Source organism: Equus asinus, chromosome 3, assembly GCF_041296235.1.
Source record: "Equus asinus isolate D_3611 breed Donkey chromosome 3, EquAss-T2T_v2, whole genome shotgun sequence".
In the NCBI taxonomy this organism is placed as follows: Eukaryota; Metazoa; Chordata; class Mammalia; order Perissodactyla; family Equidae; genus Equus; species Equus asinus.
The window spans coordinates 1,557,145-1,583,957 of record NC_091792.1 but is presented as its reverse complement, the minus strand read 5'-3'; the positions used below and the strand labels follow the sequence as shown (position 1 = coordinate 1,583,957).

Here is a 26,813-nt window from a genome sequence, read left to right as displayed (position 1 = left end):
GCCTTTCACACTGAAAGGGAAACACGTTGTGAAAAGGAGCACACCTAAACACATTCTGGAGAAATTCCTGAATCCCAAGCATAAAAAAGCTCATAAGCTTCGTGAAAGAAAAAATTCAGGTGAGACTGCACTTGGATTAAATTTCTGATGTGTGATGTTGGATGCTAGAAGACCTTGGGATGTTGGATGAAGATTCTGGGGAAAAGATCTTGACCTTGGCGCCCTTGTTATTTATATTCCAGGTCAAAAGGCCACCATTTACAATACAGGAGAAATTAGGAAGTACCACCCTTGTAATTTCTCTGGAAACATTACCTCATTAAGAATTCCAGTTACATGAAAACAGGACCAAACATCTCAGGACAGAGGAAGATGGCATACGTAAGAAGCATCTACAGACTCCCTCTCTCCAAACTCCTGATGAAAACATTTGACAAACAACAGGATCCTGCCTGACAGTTTGGAAATCTCGGTGCTTCAAGGTTAAGCGCTCTCTGGAGAGAGCAGGATGGTCAAATTCACTATTGTGCCCAGAGCACAAGCCAAGGGCCTGGAGGAGCTTAGAGCAGAGACCAGAGACCAAGCCCTCGTCCTGCTGCCCCAGAGGGTCTGATGGAGCTCAAGTAAGGGGTTGAAGGTGAACAATCAGAGCTGGCGTTGATTAAGGGGCAAATGCGAGAGACACACGAGAGCTTCAGGAAGTGCGCACGCAACGTGTGAGACATGCAAATAGAACAGAACCACACAAGGCCTTCTGGGCGTGTTAAAATTGTTTTCCCCCAAATTAACACTTATAGTAATTGAAAAAAGCAGACGAAAAGTTTCAATGTCAGAAGCAAGTCATGTTTTAAAATTCAAGGTGGTTTTCATTTGGGTTTGGAGTGCAAGGCAATTTAAACAAAACAGAGCTTCTCTTCTTAAAAAAAAAAAAAGGCCTATGGGAGTTTAAAAATCATCTAGAAAGAAAGCTTACGATGCAGAGTTGAGGTACAGGCACAGTGAGCAGCAGGACTGAGTGCATCTTTGTTCCAGAGAGTGTGCTGGCGACGGAACGACCTTCACGGCTCACTATGTCCCCTGCCTCCCAGGCCCTCGGACCGCACGTCATGGACCACACACATGACTGATGCTCTTCAGCTTGGCCTCTTTCTATCACGCACCACATGTGTGCAGCATCAAATCTCCTGCAAAAATGTTATTTCAAGGTAACGTGTATAATAAAACGTTCCCTTGGTGTCACAGCAATATTGCTTCTCCTCTGACAGCATTGTTAGGACGATGTCTACGTGCACTGACTAATGCTCACCTGCCAATTCAAACAGGAGTCGATGTTGTGGATAGGAATAGTCACACACACCTTCTCACGCTTACGAAACACAAAGACCAAAGTGAGTTCTTGGTGGAATTGACTGTAAAACATCAAAAAATATTACTAAAGAAGCAGGAGCTGATCTTAAGACTGTGATTCTCATTTCAATAATTTTAATACTAATTTTTTCCTCTTATAAAAGGATATATCCTTTTCCCCCCTATTTTATTGTGGTAAAATATACATAAACATAAAATTTACCATGCTATTTTTAAGTGTGCAGTGCAGCAGCATCAGGTACTTTTCACGTGGTCATGCAGCCATCAGCACCATCCACCATCCAGCTCCAGATCTTTTTCACTTTCCCAAACTGAAAACCCATCCCCATTAAACTCTTACTCTCACCGCCCCCTGCCCCCCTGCCCCCAGCCTCTGGCAACCGGCACTCTGCTTTTTGTCTCTAAGAATCTGGCCACTCTAGGAACCTCATGTAAGTGAAATCATAGAATATTTGTCCTTTTGTGACTGGATAATTTCACTGAGCATAATGTTTGCAAGGTTCATCCATGTTGTAGCACATGTTCAGAATTTCCTTCTTTTTTAAGGCTGAATAACATTTTATTGTATGTCTATACAACATTTTGTTTATAAATTATTTTTGATATTAAAGCATTATATGCTATTGCTGCAATTATACTGATTCCAATGTGTTGTTCTGGCCTATAATGAGAGCAACTACGATCTAGTACCTATTATGTACAACTTTTTAAATATACATTACCTATAACTTCCTCACAACACTAAAGATGGGCTATGACTGATTTTAAAGACCAGTAAACTGATGACCGTGGACTTAACTAGAACTAACCAGGGCCTCAGAGCGCGGAAGAGCTGGGACGCACACCCCCTGTGCTGCCCCGGAAGGCTCGGCTCCGCCTCACGGCTCGTTCTGCTGTCGGGGCACACATGTCACAGGCCTGTGCCAGACGGCAGACACGCGGTCCAGAGCTGGCCCTGACGCCCCCTAGGTGCGTGACCGGGGCCGAGTCGCTTGGCTTCCCGGAACTGCTCCAGCTGTGGAAGGAGAGCCAGAAGGGTGATGGTCCTGAGGACAGAGTGACATTCTGCAGTGCTCACCGTGCTCGACGTGGAGCCTGGCTCGTGGCACGCTTCACCCTCACCAAAACGCTGTGAGGCAGGCGTTTTATGCCCAACCTTTTGTTTACACACGAAGAAGCAGAAACACACAGAGGGTGAGGCCCAAGGTCAGGCCACAGGAAGTGGAGACACACCGGAGCCGGTCTGGCTCCTAAACCTGCATTTCAGCCTCTGCCGACCGCTGGGAGGTTGTGAGAACTGAGATGAACCATGCGAGTTGCTGAACTCGGTGTCTGACACACAGACACTTCTCAGAAAACGTCAGTCATGAATTTTAGGGCCCTGACTCGCTTGCTATTTTTCTGTATCTGGTTCTGAATGGCTGCACCTGCTTTTCCTCTTTGTTCCCTTGGGAATGTTCCGAGGGCGGGAGGGGAGCTCCAGCCTCTGTCAGGAAGTGTCCCTCCTTGGCTCTGGACCTGCCCACGGAGCAAGCATGAAAGGCAAGGCTTCTACAAGTCCATTCAACAGCAGGCCGAGGTGCACTCCTGGTCCTCAGGCTGGATTCAGGGGTTCATGGGACAGGGGGTTTGGTGGGTGGTGCTGTTGGCATAACATAAACGCCTGAATTTTAAAAATCTGATTCTCTCCATTCACCCTGAAGCTGAATCTCCAATGCAAACAAGTTTCTGAGAAATTCACTGAAAATGTTGTGCTTCTCTAGAGAGTAGAACCCGCAAGAGGACAACTAAAATAGGACACGTGTTCTGCTAAAGGACACAGCTCGTGGCTGCTTTTGAAATTCTAGCCCTTATTTATTTGGATTAAGTCCCTAGTTGGTATTATGTATTTATGACTACTAATAAATAATCATGGGTTTTGATTTCCAGAATTATATTGAAATCTCACCTACCTCTTAATAAAGAAGAGTTGGAGCTAATATTTTCATAGACCAGCTTAAAGTTGTGCTTCATGTTAACAACCCCACACCCCCAAGACCAGACCCAGCAACACTCAGTCAACACACTCGCTGAGCAGCCTGCAGTTGCTTCACTGGAGAACACAGGATAATATGACACAAGAACCTGGCCCTGAGCTAAGTCATAATTTCATCTCAACCACAAATACATTTACTATTAAATAAAAACCAAAAAGAATCAGAATTTGAAGGTGTTAGCAATTTTATGAATTCTGTAGTTTTCAAAGAAACCTTGTATCTAATTTAATATCAATTTTTAAAATTATGTATTGGGTTTGAGCTGGTACTAGCTTTATGTTGGGTGTACAATGGTGAATAAAGCAACAGTCCTTTCTGTCAAGAAATGCATCATCTAGAGGTGAAGATATGTTATTAAGTTCAGAGGACACACCAGCACTTTCCATTCTCTCCCTAAAACACACCAGCTGAGGCCTGTGCCCTCGTCCACTAACGATTGTCGTGTTTTCCAAGAATTAGTTGTGTTCAACTGCTAACTTGAAATCTGCTTTAATGCTTCGAAACGATTTGATAAAGTCAAGTTGGCAAAATATTGCTGCTATATTAGGAGCCGAATGAAACAGCTGTGGAAGATTGAAGAAACAATCATTCTAGAAAGATTTTGCAAACAAACTGCTGTGTAATTGAAGACATCATTACCACCGACTGTGACCCGTGTTGCACACAGCACAGCCTGGTGGTCCCGCCTGCTGGAGAAGTGACACAGATGGGATCCGGAGAACAGCTCAGGTCTGGAAGGGGAAGGGCCCTGAGTGCAGGGAGCAGTGTGTCCAAAGCCTTGGCAGCAAAAAAAGGATTTGAACAAAGCCGAGTGTGGCCAAGGAGTTATGAGTCTAGAGGAATTATCAGGACTCAGATCTTGAAGCCCTCATGAAGGAATCTGGAATTTTTAGAACAATGGGAGATCAATGAGGAAGTTTTCAACAAGTGAGTGACGCGTGATCAGATTCTCTTTGCAAGATCACTCTGGCCTCAGCGGAACCAGATTTCTGGGAAGAGGGTGGACAGCAAGCCTGAGGGCAGGTGCGGTGGCCGTGATCCCGGGTCGAGTCCTAGGGGAGAGGTGGAGGCAGTTAAGATTTGTCTAGCTGCCAAGAGGACAGAGAACTAGACAGATGAAGAGAAACTTAGGAGATAAAATTGGCTTGAACAGTCAGTATCGAGGGCAAAGGAGAGGACAGTCAAAGCTGTCACTCAGATTTCTGATGGTTAATGGGGTAGTGGAGCCATTTAAAGAAAGAGAGAGCGACAGGAAAGAGCAGGTAGGTCTACCCCATTCCATCTTGTTATAGAGAAAAGGGGGCTAGTTTCTAGTGAGGGTAAGTCTTTAACCTTAAGTAACAGAAATTGAGCTCAGATGGTCCGACCATCACACCCTCTCCACCCACCTCTGCAGCCGCCTTACTGCCCATATAGTGTAAACACACCTGTAAATCTATGTAGGGTTTTATTCCAGACAGATCATTACTAAATCCCCAGATATGATTATAAATGTCCTTTCATCCCTCTCTGCGCCCTCCTCAACCCAAAAAAACCTTGGCTTAGCATTGCATTGAACCATTCTGACTTAAGTTTCACACAGTAAAATCCTTTATCCATTTCAGTGGAAAGATGAATGGAGCAGGCCTTCTGTGAAGCAGGATGAAAATAATTGCATGTCAGATGGCTTTTGGAGAGGAGCCGGTGAGTATTAAGGGAAAATGTGATGGAACGGACCCTCGGCTGCTCTGAACTTGAGAGCTCAAACACTGGGGCAGGATATATCTCATCCTCCTGCGAAGGGCGTGTGATTTATTTCCTCTGACTGCTAATTGCTGCAGAAAGTAGAGAAGTGATTTTCAACAAGGAATCCAACAAAGCTTACCTGGCTCGAAAAATACTTGGTGGCATTGGTTTGAATTTACAGGCTCCTGCGCTGATCAGCAGTGCAGCCAAAACAATTAGGAGCTAAATAAATCGGTACTTAATGGAAATATCTGTATTTAAAGTCGTTAACAAGAGGAGATGAGTGAACGAGGACAAATTTTAAGCCCTGAATAGAAAGGAAACTTTACTTGGTAAAGTCCTCTCTATTCAATTTTTCTGTTGTGATTATTCTATTGTGGAGAATGCAAAATTTCGAGTGGATAAGAAATACTGATTTTATCCATCTGTTCATTCATTCAACAAGTATTTATTGAGTGCTGGTTGTGCTGTGCATTGCTCTAGATCAGGGGTTCTCCACTGGCAGTTCTGCTCCCCACCCCGCCCAGGGATATTTGGCGATGTCTGGAGTCGTTTTTGGTTGTCAAGGTAGGGGGGTGGGGGCCACTGGTACTTAGCGGATGGAGGTGAGAGAGGCTGCTAATATTCTATGGTGCACAGGACAGCGCCCTGCAATAAAGAATTATCTAGCCCAAAATGTCAGTAGTGCCAATGTTGAGAAATCCTGCTCCAGATGCTGGCCATACAGCAGTGAGAAGCAGAGGAAACTCAGCTCTTAGGAAACTTATACATTAACGACAGGAGAGAAACAATAACCCAATTAATAAAGAAATACATAGCATGCCAGAGAGTGATAAGGCAACACGAGGGTGGTGGGTAGTGGTTACTATTGTGTGGAAGGAAGTCACGGGAGGCCCATTAATAGGGTGATTTTTGTTTGTTTTTGGGTTTTTTTTTGAGGAAGAATAGCCCTGAGCTAACATCTGCTGCCAATCCTTCTCTTTTTGCTGAGGAAGACCAGCCCTGAGCTAACATCCGTACCCATCTTCCTCTACTTTATATGTGGGACGCCTACCACAGCATGGCTTTTGCCAAGCAGTGCCATGCCCACACCCAGGATCCGAACCAGCGAACCCCAGGCCGCCGAAGTGGAACATGTGAACTTAACTGCTGTGCCACCGGGCCGGCCCTAGAGAGAAGCAGACCTGGCTTCTCCACCTGCTCGACCGTGGGAGTGGGGCTGATCCCATTGCTGTCTTCTTTAAAAAAAATGTCTGTTTGTCAGTTGTGCATGAATTTAGGGTAAAGATAATTTTAAGGTAATTTGTGGACAAATTATCTGAGTGTCACTGCTTTTTCTTCTCTTTTTATTGCCAAAACCTTTATGCTGGCTTAGATATAGGAGTGCACCATTCTCCATTTTTTTGTATATTTTAGACAAATGAGAAACAGGGTTGGCTTTTCTTACAACTAATTGAAACAGACTCTTTTAATTCAGCTTGATCAGGTATAGCAGGCCACAGACTCCAAAGACCAATCAGAGAGCGTTGAGCCACGCACCGACGCGTACAAATGTGGTACACGGCAGTGTGTGGTGCAGAAGCACATGGGATACACAGCGAGTGTGTGAACAGGCATACCACACATCATGTGGTCTGAGGACAGGAAAAGTCGTCCCATTTGAACACAAACATGGTCAATGATGTTTTGAAAATAAGGTCAAATTGTGGTTTGAGTGTTTTGTTTGGTATGATTATTTTTGTTGTTATTAATTTGTACACACTTATAAGAACATACAGCAAAAAAGATACTGGACTTGAGCTTTTCTGATAGGTTTATCCCAATCCCAAATCTAATCTGATTAACGATTCATTGAAAGAAAATTTTAATTACAGTTATATGTTTCTTATACTCTACATACAAAAAATCAAATACATAAAAAAATTTGCTTGCAACTGCAGTATAATGAGGCTTCAGTTTTGACAGAGAAATGGTGGCTTTGTTTTATAATAATCCATTCATTAAAAGAAATCTAATTTCACATATTAACTTAATATTTCACTTCTTCTCATAAATGCTCAGAACAAAAACGCAAAAGCACCCTATGGGAATGTAATTGCAGTATTTTAAAAATATTCAGCTAAGTTTTGAATATTTTAAAAACAGTGGCACCATCGTAACATTGACAATCCTCAGTGTCTGATTGGTGTGGCCTTAACAAGCAAGTCAAATTCTAGGAGAGTATTTTCAGAAATGTTATTTCAATTTTTAGATGTATAGATTAGAGTAACAAAGAAAAGGAGAAAATCGCTACTTACAATCTTTCCTTAGCCCAGAACAAAAACAATTTAATCTCTTTATCCATATCTGGTTATCAAAATGTGAGGTTCCATTCTGAAGGATAGCCCAAGGTCGTCCAGCACGTTTCCTATGCCCTTGCTAACGCGGTCAGAACTGGAAAGGGTGATCCAACATAGAGAAGAGAACTATGACCAAAAAATGGATCAAGAATTCCCTCGTCTGAGTCAGTCCAGACCCAGGAGCTGTGACAGTTAAGCCAGAGAAGGGATCAGGGCCTCTGCGAAGGACCCACCACGGGGAAGTCCTGCTTTACCCACTCAGGGTGTTCATCGTACAGCTGCCGTGCCACCCACTTACCATGTATTCATTCGCTCACTTACTCGACCACACAATTACTGAGCACAAGTCAGCCTTTTCCTAGGTCCTGAAGATGCAAATGTTCCTATCCTCGAGAAGTTCGACCAAGTGAAAGAGACACCGGCATGTGAGTAATGAGCACGAGAAAGGCACAGAGGATGTGACACACAAGTGTCCTTTGGGTTTAACGACTCAGCAGGATGGCCCTGAAAAGCTGAGCAGGAGTTTATTGAGCAACCAGGGTGACGGTGAGCACTCCTGACTGAGCGAACACACATCAAGACACGCCATCCAAGAAAAACTGTCCCTCAGGCCAGGGACGCGAATGCAAAAGTGGAGTCAGGCTGTAAGAGGCCTCAGAGCCATTTTAATGTTAGAACCTGGGGTCTCTAAATTGTATTTTTTTTATTATGGTAAAATATGCATAACGTAAAATTTACCACGTTAACTATTTTTGAGTATACAGCTTAGCTGCATTAAGTACATTCACATTGTTGTGCAACCATCACCATCATCCATCGCCAGAACTTTTTCATCTTCCCAAAAAAACTCTGTCCCCATTAGCCATTAACTCCTGACTCTCCTTTCCCCAGCCTGTGGCAACCACTAGTCCAGTTTCTGTCTCTATGAATTTGACTGTAGGGACCTCATGTAAGTGGAATCATGCAGTATTTGTCTTTCTGTGTCTGGCTGATTTCACTCAGCATGATGTCCTCAAGGTTCATCCATGTTGTAGCATGTGTTGGTATTTCATCCCACACTGTTCTGATCATGTACCTCCAAAACATGTAGGGTATTAATGTATCTGTACATTATGAGGAAGACTCAAAAACAAATACTTTCAAAGGATAAGACTGAAAAATAATCTTCTATTTTCTTTTCATAACGGATTGTCTTGAAGAGCCCCCTTGGCTACCCGTCCTTCTCTTTGGAGCCCACTGCTGTAGGACATGGAAAGACAGGAGCACAAGCAGAGGAGCAATACGGTTTGACCCCCGGACCCAGCTTTTCCAGAGACACCCTCCTCCTGCTGTGTGCTCTGCTGTTAGTGATGAGGAGGAGTTTAAAGACTAAATAATTCAAATTGTCACATTTGTATTTTTTGAGAGGAATATTCTAGTGAATCTAGGAAGGATACACCTCAGTCATTGCAATTTTATGTCGTTCTGACTGCCATCTGCATGAGATATTTTGTTGAAAAGCAGGAAATAATGCAGCTACTGGAACACACTTGTAGGTCACTGTTTACTTCAAGACTGTGGGTGAGCGTACTGGCAGAACTTAAGGGTTTCTTGACGTTTTCTAGTATTGTTTAAAATTTTATGCAAATGGGGGCCGGCCTGGTGGCGCAGCAGTTAAGTGCGCACATTCCACTTCTCGGCTGCCCAGGGTTCGCCAGTTCAGATCCCGGGTGCAGACAGTGCACGGCTCGGCAAAAGCCATGCTGTGGTAGGCGTCCCATGTATAAAGTAGAGGAAGATGGGCATGGATGTTAGTTCAGGGCCAGTCTTCCTCAGCAAAAAGAGGAGGATTGGCAACAGATGTTAGCTCAGGGCTGATCTTCCTCAAAAAAAGAAATTTTATGAAAATGAGTTGATTCCTTAAAATAAACCACACAACAGTTACTGCTACTAAAAACTAATGTGAGAGTGATGGAGACTGAGTGTTGGTTGAAAAAGCATGGACCTTGGAACCAAGTGGACCCCAGGACAGCTCTGTCTTCACCACTTCCTAGCTGTGTGACTGCTGGGCAGATCCTATCCCTCTCTTAACCTTGGCTTTGTCATCTGTAAATATACGATGGTGACTTTATCATCTGTAAATATATAACAATGACTTCATCATCTGTAAATATATGACAGTGACTTTATCATCTGTAAACATATGACAATGACTTCTTTTAATTTTTGTTTGTTTTTTAGACCTTGTCAGGATCCTATATTGTCAGAATCTGCTCAGGACACTAGCTTCTTTGCAAAGTTGTTAAGAGCGTGAAATGACACAATGCATCCACATGCCTCATATGCATGCTCAGTTGATGTTAGTAGCATCTTTTTCGTTTATGACCCCCAAACAGGAAAACCAGTTATCACCCTGTCCATGTACTAGGACATGTTTGATACTTCTGTCTGGAAAAAAATCCCAAATCCAAAAATCAAATCGGATTTCCATGTCTCGAATTTTGACATTTTAGAGGTACAATTAAGTTCTTTCTCATCACAATTCCTATATTGCTTTATTTGTGTCTCTAATATAATAATAACCACTAATGTGTGGTGGATGCTGTGATGAGCTGACCAGTTCCCCTTCAGGAATAAAAGACTTTTGTCCAGCTGCTGGGAGGGCCACAGCAGACAGGTTCTTGTCAGGAATCGTCACAGGTGAAAGCACCTCTCAAGTTACACCCCCTCCCAAGGTGGCCTCATTCAATAACTTGAGGGCCCAGGTCCTTCACGCCACTAGGGACAATGCTAAAGGATCATCTCGTCTTCAGAACTCACCTAAGAGTTGGCTCAGGCTTCCACTGAGACCGTATCACAGCTCAACCTCTCCTCTGCCCCCAATCCTGCGCCCTTCCCTTCTCTTCCCCCGGTGGTGGTCACAAGGACACTCCCTAATAACCTCTTGCACCTGATCTCCAGCTCAGAATCTGCAACCCAGGAGCCCAACCTGCAACCACATCTCAGGCACTTTTCAAAATGCTGCAGCAGTGGGTTCACTGCCCGCCTCACTGGATGGGTGGGCTTTGCTTTTGAGTTACTTTATTTTCTCAGGATCTAGTCAATACCTGGCGCACAGAACACCTAGCAAATGCTTGTTGTGTAAGTTCATTAAAACTGGGGCCTCATTTTATTTGGCCAAGAAACTCTTTCTATTTTCTTGTTTAATAAAAGTTATTCTCTCTCTTTACAGAAAAAAGAATCTAGAGCAGTTAACCCCAGAGTTGACTCCAATTGCGTAGTAAGGAAATGGGAATGACAGGATTGTAAAAGCAAACATACCAATCATAAGGATCAATATAGTTATAATTGGTCATTGAGTACGTGGTCAATGAGCTGAGCATCTACTCTATACCCGGCACTGCTTAAGTGCTGAAATAAGACTAAGTGTCTACCTCCAAGGAGGATTATACTCAAATGGAAGAGGGTCACAGCTAGAACAGACTAGCCTAGTCTCGGAGCTATGAGGGGCAGGACGGGATCAGAACATACCACCCAAAAATACCCACTTCGGCACATTGATGCTTCTGAGCTGAAGGCAGCTGATGAACAGCAGGTGCAGGAAGGGTCCTCTGCCCTCCCTCTTTCTGCCTAAAATCAAGATGCAAACTTCCTGTGACACCCTCCTTGTATCAGGAAGAGGAGCATATACTTATCACCCGAGATGGGGCGTTGACATCAAGCTGAGTCTGTAAAGCAAACCTCACTAAACCCTGACCAGTGAGTTTCCCCCACGTTTCTAGTCACTTGCCACAGTTTCACACCCCTAGCCAAATGCCATTCTCCTTTGTCTTATCACATCTCCACAATTTATCACTCTTTGTCAAAATGGTATGTAAGCCCCTGGGTCTGACTGTTTCTTTGGGATTTTCACTTCTTCTATGAAACCCTCCATTCCGTTTAGAATATTAACATTAAATAAATTGTACATGCTTTTTCTCCTGTTAATCTGTCTTCTGTCAGTTCAATCACAGGTCCCAGGCACAGAAGCTAAGAGGATAAAGGAAAAGTCTTTCCTCCCCTATACCTCGTTAGGTAGGATGCTCAGGGAAGGACTCTCCAAGAAGGTGAGCAGAGACCTCGATGATGGGAATCCACACTTGCAGAGATTTGGGGGGAAGAAACTTTTAGGCAGAGAAAACAGCTAATATAAAGGCCAAGAAGTAGGTACAAATTTGACTCTAAGCTCCAGACAGTTAAATACAGTAAATTGCTTGTTTTTATCTGGGAGGGAGATACGTTCTAATTCTTAAGGATAGCTAAAGTTTTTCCTGGAATAAAACTAGATGGCACTGAGAGAGGTAAACAATATCTTCATCAAGCTTTTCACAACACACAGAAGCAGAAGACCATGTTGGCTTCTTGTAGTGACATTAGAGACCTAACATTAAGAAGCATTCAGGAAAGAATTTCTGGGAGGGGCTACCGCGCGTCACCGTGCTTAGAGCATAGGCAGATGGCAGGACCTTTCTTTAAGGAAGAGCTGGGTGTCAGAGAGTCCAGATCATGTCCCCACCAAGGGCCTTGGTGCGGTATCCTCGAGCATTTGTTTATCCTCTGATTCACTAATCAAGAAAGAAATTGTTCAGAACAACGTGGGACAAAGGCTTTTAATCATAACACTCTATTTTCCTGCTGTGTTTCAGACTCACAATTTAGGCTGACTTCACAGAATTCTATTGAGATATCCCCTACCCAAATAAAGAGCTGCTTGTTTCCAGTGTGAAATTCCATTCTTTTCATTTGCGAATGCAGACACTACACCACCACCTCCCCTACCCACCCCCATTGCTATAGAATAGGGTTTTCAGTTTTTTGGATGTATATTAAATTTTGTTGAGATGCAAATAAATAAGCGACAACAGGTATAAAATTAAAGAAATAGTGTCAAAGTATTCAAGGAAGTGGGAGATGGAGATTTTGAAGCTATTACTATCGGGAAACCTTGCTTAGCCTGACTTTGTAATTTTCTTTCCTGGCAATTAAAAAGAACATTTATCAAACAGCAACATGCTGGCAGAGGAATGTCACAATAATTCCAAAGAGAAACGTGCGTTCCAAAGTGAAGACTTTAGCAGGCTTTATCACAGGGGCCGAGGCATGACTGCATCACAGAACATCTCCTGCAGCCCTGGAACCGCTCTGACTTCTTGTTACCAACAAGCCATGCAGACAAGACACCTGCCGAGTCAGTGAATTAGATGCACTCTTGTCGATCCAAATAGTCCAGAATCAATGGATAAGTCCAAACTGGGGTGAGTTTATTCTGAGCCAGGTTTGAGAACTATAGCCTCGCACCTTCTCTCCCCAAAGACGTGGGGAGTACAGAGTGGCTATATACCGTCTTGGAACAAAGAGCACGTGTCACGTATGACAAGAATGTACTTTTACAACAGTCACAGGATTGCTTTGCTGGCAGGCAGGTGAGTGGTCACAAGGTGAGCACAACAGGTTGGTAATTAATCCTTAGTTTTTAGGAAGAAATGCTTGTGCTTAAAGGAAAGCTGATACGGGGGAAGATACATCCCTGTCTATAGGGCATCATTCTTGCCTTTGGGGCCTAGTAAATGTTTAAAGCAGGTGTACTATGCATGTTCCATAGGCCACGTCAGGACCTGTGGAAAAACAAGGTCAGGCTGAATTAGGTTTACACCAAATGGCTTCCTCGTATGCTCCAGTCTATCCTATTACTTGTCATTTATTCATCACTATTTTGCAAATATTTAAAGCACCTGCGTTGAAACCAAGCTCTATCTCCTGAGGGGGCTCAGGAGCTGCCACCCCAAAGTGCTCTGCTTTGGAATATTGATTATTTCGAGCAGAAGACACTTGAAAAACAGCACATGCAGCGAGAGGCTTCTTCTTTGTCCTAAATCCCCCACCGGGAGTGGCATCAGCCAGGGAACAGGGAGTCTCGTCACAGGAGGGGACACTGCAGTTGGCACCACGGGCAGACGAACTTTGTCACAAAGCACCACACCTCCCATCCCTTCTTGTGAGCCATCTTCTCTAAATGCCTCAGTCTCCCCAAAGAGGCCTGCGTTCCCCACCTTTCCCCTATCGAGACGGTAGATGAGCTCTCGCATCTTATCTTTTTTGGGGTATTCACTTTTTTTTCTGTGATGCCTGGGTCTGTAATATTAAAAATTAGTACGCTTGTATACTTTTTCTCCTGTAGGCTGCCTGTGGCTGTTTATTTCGTAGACCCAGCTATCGAACGTAGGAGGGAGAGGCAAAGTCTTTCCCCCCTTTTACACCCGTTTTTCAACTATAAGCCAGAACTGCAAAGGCATTGGGATTAAGTAATGTGTGAAAGCCCCTGGTGAGCACAGTTCCTGGCAGGTGACAGTCACGCCATCTCTCCCTTCCCTCCTCTTCCCTCTCACTGTCCACAGCCCAGAGGAGAAGCAGGGCGTATCCTGGGCGTAGAGTACAGCCGAAAACCGCCCCTAAGCAGCCTCCCTGGGGGCCCGGAGCGCGTGTACAAGCAGAGGCTGGCATCTCGTGCCTACATGTTAACAAGTTATAAATCAGGCAGGAAAATTGTGAAATAAAATATGCTCTATCCTTCTATCTTGATGACTCTACTACCGTCACAACAATCTGGAAGGCCAAGTCCAAATTTAAGTTTCTCAGATCCTCAGAGTTTCATGCCAAAATCCAGCAAGAGGCCCTGGGCACCCTCATGCCTCGTCAGCCCTGTGGCCTGTGTCCCCCCCTTCCCTCTCCCAGCTCTCTCCCACCCACCAGGGGCCTGGGAGGCACGGTGTGAACACCTCGGCCTCCTCAACTCCAGACCCTCCTCCATGACCAGCTGCCCGTCGGGCCAAAGGGTGTGCACACCAGCAGACATGTCTGCCCTGGAGAGAATGTGGTGGCCCAGCAGGCCTTGGAGCCGGTACGGGGGCTTGTTGAATGGGAATTCCAAGTCCCCAGATACCCTGAACTCTGGGAGTGAGGGTGGGGGCCAGGTGGTCAGGACCTCGGTCCCAGGGACTCCTCCCGTCCCTGGTGGAGAGCGGGCCGCAGAGGGGTGCCCTAGGGCACACCCTGAGGCTGAGTCTTCTGGGTTCCAAGGGTGACCTTGCCTACAAGTGCAGGATTCTTCAAATAATCCCACCTTCACCAGGATATCAACACCCACAGAAATACCGAAGGTAGTATGATTGTGTCATCAGGAAAAAGTAATTCTGTAAAAAGAGAGATTTTTTTTCCTGTCCTGAATCAACAGAAACAAAGATGAAAGTAGCTTGAATGCATTTCTCTCACCCATCTTTCTCCCAATTACGCATATCATTATTTTAAGAAATATTTCTGTTCATGCTCAGTACGTCTGAGTTCTTGCTCTCTCCTCTCCCTCCTCCTCTTTCCTTCCTTTCATTCCTGCCTCCCTCTTGATTTCTCATTTTACATTGTGATAAACCCGTAATCTTTGCAGACAAAACAAACAAACAAACAACGAGAAGCTGTATTTGCTGCCTTTAAGGAAGTTATACCTGGAGTCAGGCCAGTGAGACATAGGAGGACCAAGTTTCCCGTCACCATGCGGTCAGAGTGGAATTGCTCAAGCTTTCTTGATTTATGGGACTCACACTTTGCTACAAATGGCTCTTCTAAAAACTGCAAAACAGCTTTACTAAAAAGGAAGGAAAGAAAAATATGCTTCGTTTTGGTTTCTATGCATGCAATGAGAGAGAAATTACTTAGATTTGAAAGTGCCCTGACTTGTACAAAGATCTGCCCTTCAAGTTAGGAAACTTGGTCTTGGTGTCACATTACTGACCCGTGGACTTCCCGCTTTACAAAGGGCGGATGGAGGAGGTCCAGGGGGAGGACCTGCCTAACACTCAGGGAGCAGGCGGGACAGACAGGGCTTGTGACGCCAGGGTAGACTCACGCACGGGGGCTGGACAGGTAGTTTTATTCCACCTCAGTGAGGCCTCAAACAAAAATCACCAAATCTTCCAGTGTTAACAACTCCTCCTGATCAATTCCAGATGGTCTGTATTCTTAAAAATCATTACAAACTAAATGGTCCCATGATCTTACCAAGTCTAACATTGTTTGAGCCATTTGTCCTCATCCTGCAAAATGCACTATTCTGGATAAAGTCTGTGCTGTAGGGGGTTCCTCACCATCACCAGAGAAAGAGAACTTCAGGCTTTCGTAAGAACATCCAGTCGACCCTTTCCTGAAGAGAATGATATGCTGGCCTCTGTGAGAAAACCTGCTACGAACTGGAGGTGTGGCTTCTGACTTGTGTTATCAGAAACAGAAATGACATTTTACCCTTCCCCTTTCTCTCTTTCACCTGATACTTGATAAGTGAAATATGCACTGGCCAAAAAATTAGCCAGAGGCTGAATGTGGCCACAGAGATCCACTGTCCTAGTTTGGGGTGCTACAATGTATATCATAGACTGATTGGTTGAACAACATACACTTATTTCTCACAGTTCTGGAGGCTGAGAAGTCCAAGATCAAGGGTCTGGCAGCTCTGACGTCTGGTCGGCAGATGGCTATCTTCTCAAATCCTCACATGGCAGAGAACACACAGGGAGCAAGAGCTCTGTGTCCTTTCCTAGAAGGGCACTGATCCCACTCATGAGGCTTCCCCCTCGTGACCTCACCACCTCCCAAAGGCCCCGCCTCCTAACACCATCACATGTGGGATTAGCTTCAATATACAAACTTGGTGGGCACATAAACAGTCATCCCATTGCACCCACACTGAGAGGAAACCTATAATGTCAGTAATATCAATCACATAGGGTTTTCAGAAAAGGCTCCTGAATGTTAATCAATAAGTTTTTTATAAAAAGTTTCCATCATTAGAGAAATACGTCTCCAGCGCACACACACACAAACACAACTATATCTATACCTGCACACACTAGATAGATTAAACAGATATATAATCTGCACGTGCACAGACATGCTTGTGCCTAGCTGTTCAGATTCGGTGCATTTCAAAGGGAGAGTTCACACATAGAAGCACATATAAAATCATTTCCCAAAGAAAACAGTTTAAACAACTCAGCCAGGGATGTCCACTTCCATCACTATCTGAGGCACCCACTAAAATGGCAATGAGGAGCTGAGCTTGCCTGGAAGCTAAGATGGTGGAGCTCTCGTCAGGACTGGAAGAGGAGGCCTGAACTGAGGTGTGGCCTGGTGTGCTCTAAAAGGCGGAGTCGGGATTGAGACAGCCTTCCGCTAAGAATGATCTGTCATGTAGGCAGTTCTGTACATTTTAATTTCTAAGACGTACGTTTCTTTTTACTGAAGAGTCATCTCTATTAGTGGAGACATGCATCCTCACATGTGAAGACACAGGGCTCTTAATTCAGGCCTTGGCACCTTTCCTTGCACTGATTCCTGCCTAGACCACATCATTCAAATCATTCATTCAATTTGAAAGTTACGGGGTGCTGACTGTGCTGGGCGCGATTCTAAGCACAGAGATGGAGGGTTAACAAACAGGATCTCTTTCATGGGGTGGGGGCAGGAGAGACGGGGGAGGAAAGGAGAGGCCAGAATAGGCACTGTCTCCCACTCTGCGCCTTCTGCCTCATCCCCGCCTCATCGTCTCTAAAGACAACGTCTTCTGACAACCTCCTCCAGCCAATCCTGAGTCGACATGTGCTCCTCTCACGGGCCACTGCCTCCACCTCTGCGTCTGTCATACTGGTTCTTGCCTGCCTTATCTGTCCCAGTGAGACTGCAAGCCCCTTTGGAGTAAAGGTCAGACATTTTTTTCTTAACGATTTTGTAGTTGTAATTCCTGGCATATATCCTGTTTTTTGCTCACCATATAGCATATTCTAAAAATGCCAGTTAACTGAATGAATCTGTTAAAGGAATAAAGAAGCCACTAACAGTAGGCTGGCCTTGAGCCACTTGTACAACTTGCTTAATAGGAATGACTGTGTTATGTGATCACAATATTCTACAAAGATTTTATGATATTTTCATTGGAACCATGTTCTATTGTTTAATCTAGTAGCTTTCACCCAGTGTACCATTTTTTAAAGACATTACAATTTAGGATTCACACCACTAAAGTGATGTCTGTCAGAAATTGAATTGAACAGGTAGACTGTGTATTATGAGTTGAGAGGTGAACCTGGGGGAACCAAAAAAAGATCTCATGTTTCCCAGAACCCAGAGAACTTACTTCCAGAGACAGTCAGAGCAGAGCACTTTATTACTGGGATAGCAGCACAGCGCCGGAGGACGTCGACTGAATGATTTGAGGCTGCTTCCCAAATCTGGAAAGCACACCGCGAGCTCCCCACGGCTTTGGGCCGTCTATCCGAGGCCTCTAGCCAGCTCAGGTCTTTATTCAGTGCCTCCCAGGGAATTACGGCTCTAAGGTGGGCAGAGAAAAACTCTGGGCACTGCACCAATAAAGAGCTTCTCATGGTGATTTAGGATCATCTGCATGATGATGGCACAGCACATGCCAGAACGCAAACCCATGGAACTGATGGCTTTGAACACTAATGAGAAAAGGCCTCCTATTGTGGCCCAAGCCGTGAGGGAAAGATTGCATTGAAAGCTCTACCAGGCATTAGATATCAGACTCGATTTTCTAAGGAGTTAAGTCTAAAAAATGTCGCTTCTCAGCACGCCAGCCTACCCTTACAGCTCTGATGTGCTCCTCCACGTGCCCTGACGATTTCTCTCCGGCACAGACAGTTCTAGGAATAGGGTTGACCCCTGAGTCCTTCCTCCCACCCTCAGACAGGATCCTACAGAACCTGAAAACCACAGATCAACCCAGCGCCTATGAGCCTCAGGTCTTCTGCGGAGTAACCAACAGACATCTGCTGTTATTTTTGGGGACAGACTTATTTTTTTAGTTAAGTTTAGGAAGTGAATTGCAAAAAGGATTTTCCTTTTTCTTCTTTTTTTGCAATTGGAAAATCTGAACCAAAAGGATACTGAATTAGTGAATCTCAGACAGAAGAAATGTGTTGTTAGGAATAAAAAAGTGGGCTTTTCCTGAATTTCTATATGTGGTCTCTTTGTCAAAGGACAGAAAAGAGTTGAAATAGGTTAGCAGATAGTAAATTTTATCCATCACGATGGTACACAATGAACAATGACTACTCTTGATTGAGTGCATACCATGTCAGCCAATATCCTAGTGTTTCACGTAATTATCCACTTTCATCCTCCTATCAACACCATGTGGTAAGTATGGTCATCCCACTCTCACAGATAGGGAAACTGAGGCTCAGAAATTTAAGTAATTTGCTCAAAGTCTTCTAGGTGGTAACTTGAAGAGTCAGGATTAGAAACCAAATGTGCATGACTTTAAAACTTGCATTCTCTTCAATGTGTCTGTTGCCTTGAGAATAATTAATTTCAAAGATCAAACAGTACCCTTTCCCGCCTTTTAAAAATTTCCTTTGAGGGAAAGACTTGACTCTGCGCTGTGATCCCTAGCTTCAGGATTTTTTTTAAAGCATTAACTCAGAGTAGGAATCTTTAAAGAGTTAATTTAAATGCATTTAATTTAACTTATTTAATTAAGTTAATTTGCATAACTAAGTCCCAACACATTTTTGAGAAGGAGAGCTGCTAAGTACCAGCTTGTCGCAGTGGTCTTTCCAGCCTGGGCACGGTTTTCCAGAATGACAGCTCCTGGTGGGACTATGAGAGCTCCGACACACAGTGTGCTCAAAGATGGAGGGACAGGTTCCAGGGGGTCACGTAACAGGTGCCGCCATGGATACCTAAAATCGCACAGCATCAACACCAGAATGAAGTTTACCAGAACAACGATCTTCAGGAGAAAGGAGAAGAAATAGCGGGTGGACGGGGAGAGACAGAAATTCAGGGTCTGAAACAGGGTGTGTTCCAATAACTGTGCCAAATTATCTGATGACCATCGCAAAATAAACTGAAGCTGCTTCCTCAAAAGTCACTCAATCTGAGAGTGTTAAGCGTCTCTCACCATATCTGGGTGTTACTCGATTCTCTCTGGAGGAATGAACACCTATGTGATTTGCAACGATCCTGTTACACTGCCCACTCACTATAACATTCCTTATTTTCCACAGACATGATCTCAGTCTCATGCTCCTATTTAAGAGAACCACAATCGCAGGCCAGGAGCACTACTTAGACCTTGTGGTGTGACATCTCACACCCATCTAGCGAGATACACTATCTTTTGTAGGTTTCTAAATCATTTGCTTTCTAGGGCTTCCCACTTCTTAAACTCAGTGAAGGAGAGAGAAGGAAGGGGGAAAAGTAACAGGAAAAATATTACCCTCACTAGAAAAAAAACCAAAAAATATTAAGAATTGGCTCTTTAACTACTAAAGGACACGATAAATTTTTCCTATAATTTTTGAATTACATTTACTTCCATTTCTTTATTTTCCTCTTTATGGAGGAGGAAATATTTGATTTTCTCCTCTGCCTTGCTGCTTTCTTTGCAAATGGAAGAAAAGGAGAGAAAGAGCTGGGCGTGCGTGGCCTGGGACAATTGATTTCCTGTCGATTACCTTGTAACTTCTGGTTGTATTCGGTCCTGTCAGACTGGCTCCTCCTCAAGGCACCCGAGTGGTCCCCAGAGACACTGCTCTCCACCACAGTGTCAGTCTTCCTTCTCTCCAGCATGTACAACCTGGGCCTCAAGAAGGGCAGATTCTTTCTCTTGGTGACCACGGTTTCTTTCCCGGTGGCTTCCTTGGGCTCCATCTGAGGCAAAGTCAAGCTTCAGAGGCTCGCAGACAACGGCTGGATGCTGAGGAGCCTCCGGTGGGGGGAAAGCCGCAGATTAACTGCCCCTCCTGCCTACAGGCTTCCCTCCAGCTTACCTGGCTGTGACTGCCACCTCCTCGGAGTCCCAGAGCTCCACCCCGATGAGGTCATTCTTTCTTATACCTAGAAGCCAACAGGGGAAGCTGCCACCTGTTACCTGAGAGACCTGCGGCACAGAGCTAGGCAAAGCAGGGCCCTCACCGTCACACGCTCCTGGAGCAAACAAGAATCCCATTGTGCAACTGGGCTGGGGCCAGAGGACAGTGAGCAGGGCGAGGCCAGGAGGAAGGGAGCCGGAGTGTAGCCTGCAGCCTGCCGTCCTCTGTGTGCCTTCGGGTGTGCACAGGTGTGTCTGCTCCCCGGAGGCAGACGGGGCTGTGTGCCACCTTAGCTCGTCACTCATCTGTGCCCGCGGGGTCAGTGGGTGCTGCGAGAATTTGCGTTTGCACCACAACAGTGGGTACAGTCATTTTTAAGGACTACTGTACCTGCTCAAAGTCGTGCTTCCGCCTTTAAACACTGGACAGTCAGAGACTATTTACTAAAAACACGCTGCCAAATCTTGATCTGCATTCCTGGGGAAACAAGGATTGGCCTGGAGAGTGGTCTGGCGGTGGCGCCGGCAGAGGAAAGTCCCTAGCGGCCAGAGCCTCCTGATTTCCCTCTCTCTATGCTGCCGCCCTCGCCTGCAGTCAGTTCTTTCGTGGTCCCAGCCCAGTCCTTCTGGGTCCCGGTCCTTAGGAAAATAAGTGCTGTGTCAGGTGTGGTTTCTGTAAAATCTTCTCTCAACCCTTCGCAGATGGGGCCCGAGAAAGGCAGCTCCTCTTGGGCACAGAAGAGGTGGAAAAGTGTTTGAAACAGAGAAGAGACAGTAGAAAGTAAAAGCATTGGGCGAGGACTGGGAGGGAGAAAGGCAAACAGTGATGGGCCTTTCATTAATTGTTTTGAAGTTGTTTTTCCTCATATTTCCTGAGATTTCTCGAGGGAGAAGTTCTCAGAAGCTCGGGGAACGCACCAAGTGTCTTGTACGCCCTCGTTAGAGACAAGAGGGATGCCAAGGAAGAAAAGAGTTTCTCTTTTATGGTAAAGGAACACACCACCAAAATTCAGCTTTGTGCTGCCCGTTCTGAATCGTGGCTAACTCTTGTTAGACAAGGTTTATAAATAAGGAAAAAGATAAGAACCGTTTCTCCGAGTCAGGATGTGTGGCTGAAGACAATTTGCCTAGTTATCTTAAAAGATAATCGGCAATTCTTCCACCAGTATAGAGACATTTATGTATAGCTTGGCATATTGAATGGCTTTTATTTATATAATTTATAGTCTTTTTTTTTAAGAAGTCCTCCCAAGTACAGTTAATAAATGCTTTCAAAGGCACACTCACTGTTAAGATGTAAAATGAGCTTTTTGATTCATGTTAAAAATGTCTCCATTTTATTCTAATATATATATATACATATATGTACAAAATATGTGCATATCCACCTTGTTACAAGCAGACGTAAACTGCTAGAGATAATGCTACTGCAAAACTGTGCAGGCCTTGTGGGAAATATGGGGTTAGAGACACAGCGCTCAACGACTTTGTCAGGGACCCATAAAAGCATATAGAAAGACTAAAAAAATATGATAGCACAATTTTACATGTGATAAATGGTTTAGAAATACATAAATACTACAATAAACATGGTTCTTTATCTTGAAAAAGAACCGAAAGCTCCCTGCAGAAGTGCTTGCTGGAAGGGTCACAGCTTATGAGTCCTAGTGAAGTGATGCAAGGAGACGTATTTGGCACCAGCTGGAGATGTACACGGCCAGATGCGGGCGAGTGTGGGCGAGTGAGCTTGGAGCCCAGGCAGGGAGCTGGAGTCACCGGTACCCGTGAGTGTGCATGTGTGAGCTTCATGACTTGGGCCCTCGGGATAGTGTTCTCTGCATCTCTAGTGTTTCCAGGGGATGACATCGCACATAAGCAAATGTGAAACTGTGTTAGGCTCGAAAGCCCCCTGATTTATCAGTCTTGTTGGAACAAATTTGTGTTTTCAAAACAACCACTATAGCAGAACTTACTGTAGTAGCTTTATTGTAGTTTTAAATTTCATCATAGCATAGCTCCTATGGATTCAGTAATACAGATGTATTTCATTTATTCACAATAGTTTCTATGTCAACCTTTAAAATAATAGATAAATTCTTTCAAAACTACTTTTTAATCAATCGGTGATGGGGCAGTCCCTGTTAGCTGACTTCTCAACACTCATTTCTCCCACCCGCCCCCTTGCCAGTCCTTGACAACGGAACCCTTGTTTTGCTCAAGGCAGTGCTAGGCTTGGCTAATCATAACGATAACTTTGTTTCCTATTCTCCAGTGTCTTTTGCCACTAGGGGTGGCCATGTAACCCCAGTCCTGGCAAATGAGACCATCTGTTAGAATGGGGGGTGGGATGTGATTCTGGAAAAGCTTTTTCTTCTCCAATAAAAGGGATAGTAACAGCTGGCCTCAGCCACCCCCCCTCATCCAGACTTGATCACAGGTGTGATGCGTGGAGCAGTGGCAGCCACCCTGTGTCCATAAGGAGAGACCAAGACACCACGGGCTCTGACACCAGTGCCAGCAGCCATCCACCTTTAGACTTCTGCTATGAGGGCAGAATCAACCTCTTCCTAAAGCCACTGTTGGCTGCAGCTCTTGTCTACACACTTCTAAGGGATTCAGCAGACAGGGCGTGATATGTTTTTGAATTCACAGTTCTCTCGCTTCTCTCTGAGACTGTTTAGGACAATGTGTTTAGAATCACTAGCCTAAAACATGGTTTAGTTTCGCTGAGAGATTTTGAGTATTTGTCACTGGAGCATCTTGCTAGAACATGAGTGAGACAGAAGGAACAAGGACTCTAATTTTTCTATGTTCTATATTTTATGGCAGAGGTATGAAAGTATTTTGATACAAGGATTTTACTTAAACAGAGTATTGGTATTAAGTAATTTAAATTAATTTTATTGGGAGTAGAGAACAAGTAGTTCCTGGGTTATTATTTTAAAAAGCACTGGACCGTGAATCCACGACTCAGTTTTCCTTATGGCTGTGACATAAATTGGCTTCATGACATCACAAGTGACACACTCTCTCTGGATCCCAATTTCTTCATCTCTGAACTGTAAGGATGAGTCAGTCACTACTGCATTCACCTCGTATGCTCAGTGCTCCCTTTAGGCGCGTGAGAAAGTGCCCTGCCCTGCACCCTTTCGGTTTATACGTGGCCGCTAACTTGCTTTGGCCAAAGAAATTGATTACAAGTGATGTACGTCCCTTCCGTGAAAGTGTTAAGAACTGGTGTGAGCTTTGCCATGGCTTTCTTTCCCGCATCTGTGGTGACTGGCAGGATCCCAGGCAGTGGCTCCTCCATCAAGATGAGCCTAGAATGTGGATGACTCAGAGCGGCGCCCCCGCCATAATGGTGTGCAGTCTGAGCATGAAAGAATTCTCTGATGCTTTAAACCACTGAGATTTGGGGCCTTTTTAAAAAAAAAATTATTACTTCAGCATAACCCATCCTGTCCTTATTAACGTGGGGTGTCAGTTTAGTGACACATGAATCTTTTTCAGGTCTAGTATTATATGATTTCTGGATTCCAAGAACCGGGATGCTATTAGGTTGTAAAGCTCCTCATTCCAAACCAGAAACCACATCTCTTGAATAACGTCATGAATAAACTGGATTGGAGGACGGAAAAGGACTTGTTGTAAGTTAGGCACTTATTCTAGGAGTCCAGGTGAGAAGTGCTTGGACTGGGGTAGGTGTGGTAGGGATGGAGAAAAGTGGATGAACTCAAATATGTTTTAAAAATTGAAACGACAGAACTTGTATTCATGTAATGCATGTGAGGTGAATGAGTAAAAAGAGGAATGAAGGATGAATTCCAGGTTTCAAGATTGAATAACTGGGAGGATGTTGGTACTGTGCGCTAACATAGGAAGAAAGAAGACAAGACGAAGAGTGGGTTTGGTGGGGTTGTCAGGATTCTAGTTAGGATCCATGAAGGTTAAGATGCCTGTAAGATATTGAAGGGAAATGTCAGGAGGCCTTTAGATCTATAAAATTGGGGTCGCTGTTTAGATTTCAGATAAAAAATTGGGAGTCATCAGAATATACATAATATTTAAAGCCATGGGTTGATGATGCCATTTAGGAATAAAATAATCTGGAGGAGAACCAAAATCAAGCCCTGAAGAACTCTAAGTTTAGAGGTGGGTTGGAGGAAAACCCAGCAAAGAAGGCGGAAGAGAGCAGCCCTTGAGGTGGAAGAAACAGGAGAATGTGGCACCGCAGGAGTCTAGAAGCAAGTTTTTCCAAAATGAGGGAGTAGTCAGTCTGCCGGGTGGCCAAACAAAACGAAAATAGGAAGCAATTCTTTTAATTTGGCCCAATGTTGGCGATTTATAAACTTTTCAAAAGGAGTTTCAGTAAAGTGCAGAAGTAGAAGCCAGAATGGAAGGGAAGGGATTCCATCAATGGAGGCAAGAAAGTTGCAACACGTGGGCTAGTGTGGGCTTCCTTCACAGCACGGTGCCTGAGGGAGTCAGAAACGGTAGCTCAGGGCTCCGAAGGGGAGAGTCCCAAGAGAAGCAGGCAGACACCATATAGTCTCTTATCCTGTGAAGTTGCAAAGCGTCACTTCCACCATGGTCTCAAAGCCTACCAGACTCAAGGAGGGGCATCATAGACCCACCTTCTCTGTGGAGGAGTATCAGAGTCATTATCAGAAGAGCTTACGCTGTGAAGGAAATGGCTGTGGCTTTCCGGAAAATGCAATCTGACTCATGGACCCAGGACATACTCCATGTTCTGTTCTCTTTTAGGATTGGTTTTGTTCAAGCTGTTTCTTTTATTTGGAATAGCCCTCTCCATCCGGGGAAATCCCACTCATCCTTCAAGACCCAGCTTAAATGTCCCCTCCCCTGTGACCTTTCCCTCCCATCCCCTGGGGACACTCCTTGCCTCCCTCCTCTGAAGGACACCTCCATCATAGCAGAGGGGCGCTCTGCATGTTCTCTGGCTGGGTAGGTTATGAGCCCTTCAGGCTATTTGCCTTTGAAACTATCATGACCGGCAAATCAGATCAATAAATGTTTGTTGGTGGGGGGTCAGGCAGGACAGCCTGAGGTTTCGCCAGCCCACCAGTTTATGCGGAGTGGCTTAGCTGCGAGCTGCAGTATTTTCTTCTCTCTCTGATTAGTACCTTCTTTCTTGGAAAAGAAAGATACAGATCTGGAAACAAAAGAGAAAATCAGAGAGTATTACTTCCTCAAAGGTGAGGTCATTAATGCATTTGTGCGATGACCATAAAGCCAGCTTTGAGAGCTCCCTATCCAACTATAAATTGTCCACAGAGGCCCTGCTATCTTGTGGCTGTGTTTTTATATCCACCGCTACGCTTCCTGGGAGCAGCAATTTCTGTTAATGCACTGGCCGAGCAGCAGTATAATAATCCTGTCAGCAAACAACGGCTGGGAGCTGAGGTTCAGAAGGGGGTAAACCTTCTAATGTTTTCATCCTCTTGACTGAAGTAATTTTAGCAATGACATATGATCATAGCTGGGCCTTTGTCTCAGCCATAATGAACCATCCATTACGAGATTTTCAAGGTTGTCGGGGGAAATTTATCTCGGAAGGGGAAGAATCTTTGCAGGTGCACAGGATAGCCTGGCTGTGAGCAAAACCAGCCACATAAGCAAGAAAAAGTGCCATTGGAACTTTGAAAACCATCTCTTTAATGATGCCAGTATCTGAGTCAGAGCATTGGGTTCAGTTTCCAATATTTTGTGATCTTTCAGAATTCATTTAACAGTTATTCCAGCAAAACGGCAATTTGGGTCAAAGCAATTGATACAACAAACGAACTGTTCTCATTTTCCAGGGAGATCCAGAAGATTTTTTTCCCTTTTCTTCAATTTCCCCCATCTTTATTCCCTGAAATTTGGACCCAATTCATGTTAACTAATTTCTCAGTATGAGACAGAAGTATAGATACTTTTCATTTTAGTTGTAAGAAGCCAGCTTCTTGTTTCTTTTATTGTAATTTTCAATAATTCAGAGGCATTTATTAAAAAATATATTCTTAATATTATGGTTGACTATTTAAATTTACATGTCACAGTACCTTGTTTTATATGCAAAACTATATGCTGCAGACTCATAGTACGCGGCCATTAATGATCCTAGAGACTCAAGTTGGAAGTGATCCTCGATTCTTCTACCTCCGAGGCATTTTCTTCTTACTTCACCTTGTTTTCATGTGGGCAGAAGCCATTTGCTCTGAGAGCTCAGTAGAGTGACTCCAAGTGCATGCGTGTGCCTTTCTGGTTTGGAGGTGAGAAGCAGCAGCTGTAGGTGACCAGGAGGAAAAGCGTGTTTTTCTAAGTGCAGCGAGGACTCATGTAAATCGCTAAAGACGAGAAGCATTTTTATCGACTTTGAAAAGCACATTGGTCACTGAGATAACCATAGACATCAGCCTCATTAATTCTGAGATTTCTCTACAAATC

At 44.4% G+C, this 26,813-nt stretch overlaps 1 protein-coding gene across 1 annotated transcript in view; it reads right to left on the bottom strand.

Annotated features, from left to right (window-relative positions):
* The window catches only part of ARHGEF38 (Rho guanine nucleotide exchange factor 38), a 121,780-nt gene extending 100,974 nt beyond the window's left edge, over positions 1 to 20,806 (bottom strand). Inside the window, exons 1-2 of the mRNA XM_014858407.3 lie at positions 20,323 to 20,806; positions 20,008 to 20,203 (exon numbers count right to left, since the gene is read on the bottom strand). Coding sequence (XP_014713893.1) covers positions 20,008 to 20,203 — 196 coding nt within the window. The 5' untranslated portion in view covers positions 20,323 to 20,806. The remainder of the gene's footprint in view (positions 1 to 20,007; positions 20,204 to 20,322) is intronic.
* Positions 20,807 to 26,813: the final 6,007 nt, after the last annotated feature.